General features: G+C 39.3%; 1 protein-coding gene across 1 annotated transcript; it reads left to right on the top strand.

The window, feature by feature from the left end:
* LOC109841497 lies at positions 461 to 3,784 on the top strand. Its single transcript, XM_020410462.1, has 4 exons — positions 461 to 744; positions 1,477 to 2,100; positions 2,197 to 2,988; positions 3,148 to 3,784. The coding sequence occupies exons 1-4, from the start codon at positions 461 to 463 to the stop codon at positions 3,782 to 3,784; spliced, it is 2,337 nt and encodes a 778-aa protein (XP_020266051.1).

Genomic DNA, 4,771 nt, shown 5'->3' on the forward strand with positions numbered 1-4,771 from the left:
AGGGAAAATTGTGTCCAGGCCCCAAAATCGCGTCCTGGAAGTGGCCCAGCCCACGAATTAATTCCCCTTGGGCTGCCGCCCCAAAAATCCGTTTTTCGCGTGCTCCAGTCCCTTTAGCCCTCTTTTATACGTATGCTCGGCGTATTTAGGCAAAAAGACCCGAAATGCCCATCGTCTCTCACTGGGAACCGGCTACAGGCAGCCATCAATGATCGTCGATCTCTCCCATCGCAATTAAGGCGAAGAGACGGCGGAAAGCGGGGGAAAAAAAAGGCGGATTCCCTCCATTATTGGTCTGCTTCAGCTCCTTATTAATGGGATATAAAATCGGGTAATTTTTGCCTCATTCTCCCATTTATGAAATCAGGGTTTTTCCCCTTCATCTGTCAACAACCGTTCTGAGCTTTAAATTCCCTCCATTACTCCTCATAACTGTCTTCATAACTCTCAACCACTCCCAATGGCCCCCGATGAGTTGATTTGTATGGTGTCTTTAGGCGAGAAGGCCATATTTATGAAGCTCTGCTCGACAACACGGTTTTATGAACTGAAATTTGATGTGGCTGAAAGAATGAAAGTACCTGAAGAAGCTTTATCCTTGGTATATAAATCCGAGAGGCACCCCAACTTGACTTTTTCGGTTGACAACGAAGATGACTTGAAGTGCATGTTGGAGTACAATCGAAATGTCGGTTGTACAGAGATTCACATGCTCGATGTTGTTAATAGTGCTGTTAATAAAGAGTGTTCCAGTTCTGAAATAAACCAGAAAGTTAATGACTCTTTATAACATTTAGCTTTGTGTGACGTGAACATTCTGATTCCAGGCTTTAAGGCAAAGCCGCATAACATTTTAAATGTTTTTTAACTTCATCTTTTGGAATCCCGTTATGAGCTTTGAATCCCTTCAAGTTAACAAATTAATTATCGTCATAACTGTCAACAACCCCCAATGGTTTCCAATTGCTCGACGTGCACGGTGTCGTGTGACGTTATTGTTATATTCTTCCTATCATGAAGTGCATGTTTGATCTAAAGGATTTTCACTTGTTGTACGGAGATTCAGATGCAAGTTTTTGATAACATAGAGTGTCCTACTTCTTAAAGGAAGTACAAAGTTATTACTGATTTATATGTAAACAATGAGCTGTGGGGAAATTGGGATTGTGTGATGTAAAAATTGTGATTTCAGGTTTCGCTGCGCAGTAGAAAAACATAGATGTCATCTTCGAAATTTATACGTTAACTCAGCTGGTTTCATGTTATGTTTTGACGATATATGTTAATCTTCAATTGAACATGTTAACTTTCATGTGAGCATGTTAACTTTCAGCGTAACGAGTTATCTATGTAAATTGTCTGTTAAATTCCACTGCTCTTTAATTAATTCATACGAAAATGGTTTGTTTTAAACATTATAAGATAGTTTTATACTCTAGTGTAAAGTTTATATCACTGGCTGATTAATTTTTGCAGCAGTGATGCCTCTTTGAATGAAGAATATTGTCATCCCCCTTCTGGCGGAAATGCTTCCAATTCAGAGAGAATCCCAACTGATTGCCCGTCTGGTGAGAACGTAGTGAGAGCTGATGATATTATCAGTAAAACTTACAGCATTCCAGACTATTGGCACACAGCATTAACTGGAAAGGGCCAACAATTTGAAACTGCCATAGATTTAAGACTAGAGTTGCAATACTATTCCATGGCGAAAAAGTTTGACTACGACTTTGTAAAGAATGAACCTAAACGTATCCGAGTTATTTGTCGATATAAGGAGACGTATGGTTGCCCTTGGATGCTGTTTGCATCCCCTGTAAAAAATGAAAAAAGAATTGAAATCAAAAGGTTTGTAAATGAACATAGTTGCGGACAACATACTAGCTTGTCAGGGCAATCACGGGCATCTCGTAGATTCGTAGCAGAACAATTGCGACCTGTATTAAAGGTTCGAACTAAAATCCGCCCAAAGGATGTGCAAAAGGAGTTCCTCACTCGATATGGATTGAGACTTGAATACAGTAAGATATGGTGGGGCAAAGAAAGAGCGCAGGAGGCTATGTATGGTGATAGTTATGAGTCTTACGATCAATTAAGATGGTAAATTTTATAGTTATCTGTTTAAATGTATAAATTTATCGTGCAATATATTTCCTTAGATGTTTCCATATTTATTTTCATAAATTTATATTTCAGCTACTGTTATGTTTTATGGAAAATTGTCAGCTCTTACACGTCAATATACATTACCCTTATGTTCCAATGTATTACATTTACGTGTAATGTGGTCACACTGTTGTACAGGTATGAGCAAAAGGTGAAGGAAACAAATCCAGGAAGCTACATTTGCATTGACCAGAATGAAGGAAGGTTCAAAAGACTGTTTATATGTTATGCTACTTGCATCGTTGGTTTCTTAAAAGGGTGTAGACCTCTATTATTTTTGGATGGGATCTTCTTGAAAGATAGATACAAAGGCCTGCTCCTGAGCGCTGTAGCATATGATGGAGACCAAGGGATATTTCCACTTGCGTATTGCATATGTGATCAGGAAAACGTTGATAATTGGAGCTGGTTCCTGCAAGGCTTGTGGTCTATACTGTACGAAAGGCCAGACCCATACAATCCTCCCCATCAACTGGTTATTATTTCTGATGCCGACAAGGGAATCCAAGAAGCGGTGAGAGAATATTTTCCTGAAGCAATTCACTCAAGATGTGTTCTGCACCTGGTTGAAAATTTTAGATCTAAGCTAAAGGATTTGGGAATGAAAGCAAAGGACACACATGTTTTGGGGAATTTGCTCCAATCAGCTTGCTATAAATACACTGTTGCGGAATGGAACGACTACATGAAGGATATATATGAGATGTCTCCAGCTGCATATGAGATTGTAAATAACTACTCGCCAGAGCATTGGGCGAATGCCTTCTTCCCTGGCATTAGGTACTGCCCTCAATCATTTCTAGTGAATATCCCCTTTTGCAGGTTAACTATCGGTGATATATGTTATCGTTTATCACTATATGTTAACTTTCATGTTATTATGTTAACTTTTCCTACTAAACGGAAAGTTTGGTGGTTACGTGTTAATCTTATTATATATTGGATGATGAATGAGACTTTGTTTTATTTTGATGTTTGCAGATATGGTCATGTAACCTCTAACGTTGCAGAATCCTTTAACAGCTGGATACGTGAAGCTCGAATGTTGCGTATCCTGCAAATGGTGGAGCATATCCACAAGCAAATTATGACTCGCATGAACAACAGACGCATAATGGCTGAAAAGTGGATAAGCTATCTTTGTCCTAAAGCTGAGCAGATTGTTGGAGAACATATGGAAAGAGGATCTACGTTAGAGATTAAGCAATCTAGAGATGATATATTCGAAGTGCAATCACAGAGAACCACTCACGTTGACTTGGGGAAGAGGACATGCACTTGCCGTGCTTGGGACGTAACTCGTATTCCTTGTGTGCATGCTTGTGCAGTCATCATTTATATGAAAAGAGAGGTATATCAGTATTGTGACTGGTTCATGTCCGTAGAGGCGTTTAAGAAGAGCTACGATGAAATATTATATCTCATACCAGATTATGAGATGCGTAGTGTTCCCAAGGATGAAATCCAGATTTTGCCACCAATTACCACGAAGAGGAGGGGAAGAAATAGAACAAGACGCATAAACAACAGAACCATCTTGAAACGTCCTGTCAAATGTGGTCGATGCAAGAGCGAAGGGCACAACCGAGCAACTTGTAACGAGCCCATCCATGATTAGTGTGCCATGCTTACGAAGAGGAAGAATGGCGCTAGTGAAATATAAGTTGTCTTTAAGTTTCCATTATACTAATGGGAGATTTTTGTGCTCTGCTTCCAGACAGCAGGAGGTTTTGAATTTTGTACTTAAACATGTTAACATATAACTATCTCTATACTACTACTACTTTTAGCTGAATTTGTTATCAAAAAGGCCCACTGTTTGAGGTTAAATTGCTGTCAGCTCTCAAATCTACGTGACATATTCCAACGGCTAGTTGGTATACTGTTCCAACAGACATATTCCAACGGCTAGCTACTTGATGGATTTGCTTTATATAATGTTATGCAAGGCTCAAGTAAAACCATATCTCTTGTTCCCTCCCTCCCTTTATAGCTCATTTAGAGACTAAGATGAAGACCGAGGATGCCTCTCAATCAGTAGAAGAGCCATGTTGTTTCTGCAAGCTTCCAACCCCCCTCAAGCTATGCAAAAATGGGAGCAACAAAGGTAGATACTTCTGGGGATGTGCAAATTTCCCAAATAGGCGATGTGAGTTTTTTGCTTGGGCTGACTATGTCAATGCAAAAAAGGAGAACGTGGCTGTTCACCAAGAAGCACCCGCTGAAGATGAGATAGCAGCCAAGGTAAAATACTTGAAGAAAGCATTGAAGCAGTCTAAGCGTGAAGTTGAAAAATGGAAAACCTGTTCGTGCTTTCTATGTTGTTTTTGTGTTGTTCTAATTTGCTTAAACATTGTGATATGCAAGCTGAAAATGAACTGATATATGTGCAGTTCATAGCGGAACACTGCATCGTCTAAAAATCGCTCTTCGCTTTATTAGTTTATTGGCTATCGATTTGTAAAGTTTTCCCTGAATTGGTTAGCTTTCAGAGCTGTTTGATCTAATCCAAAGTGGGTAGCTAAGCGGTTGACATGTTAAATTTTGCACAATTTGGTTTAGAGCGACAGGTTTAACTTTCTTTATAACTGGTTAACTATTTCTG

Source organism: Asparagus officinalis, chromosome 5, assembly GCF_001876935.1.
Source record: "Asparagus officinalis chromosome 5, Aspof.V1, whole genome shotgun sequence".
In the NCBI taxonomy this organism is placed as follows: domain Eukaryota; kingdom Viridiplantae; phylum Streptophyta; class Magnoliopsida; order Asparagales; family Asparagaceae; genus Asparagus; species Asparagus officinalis.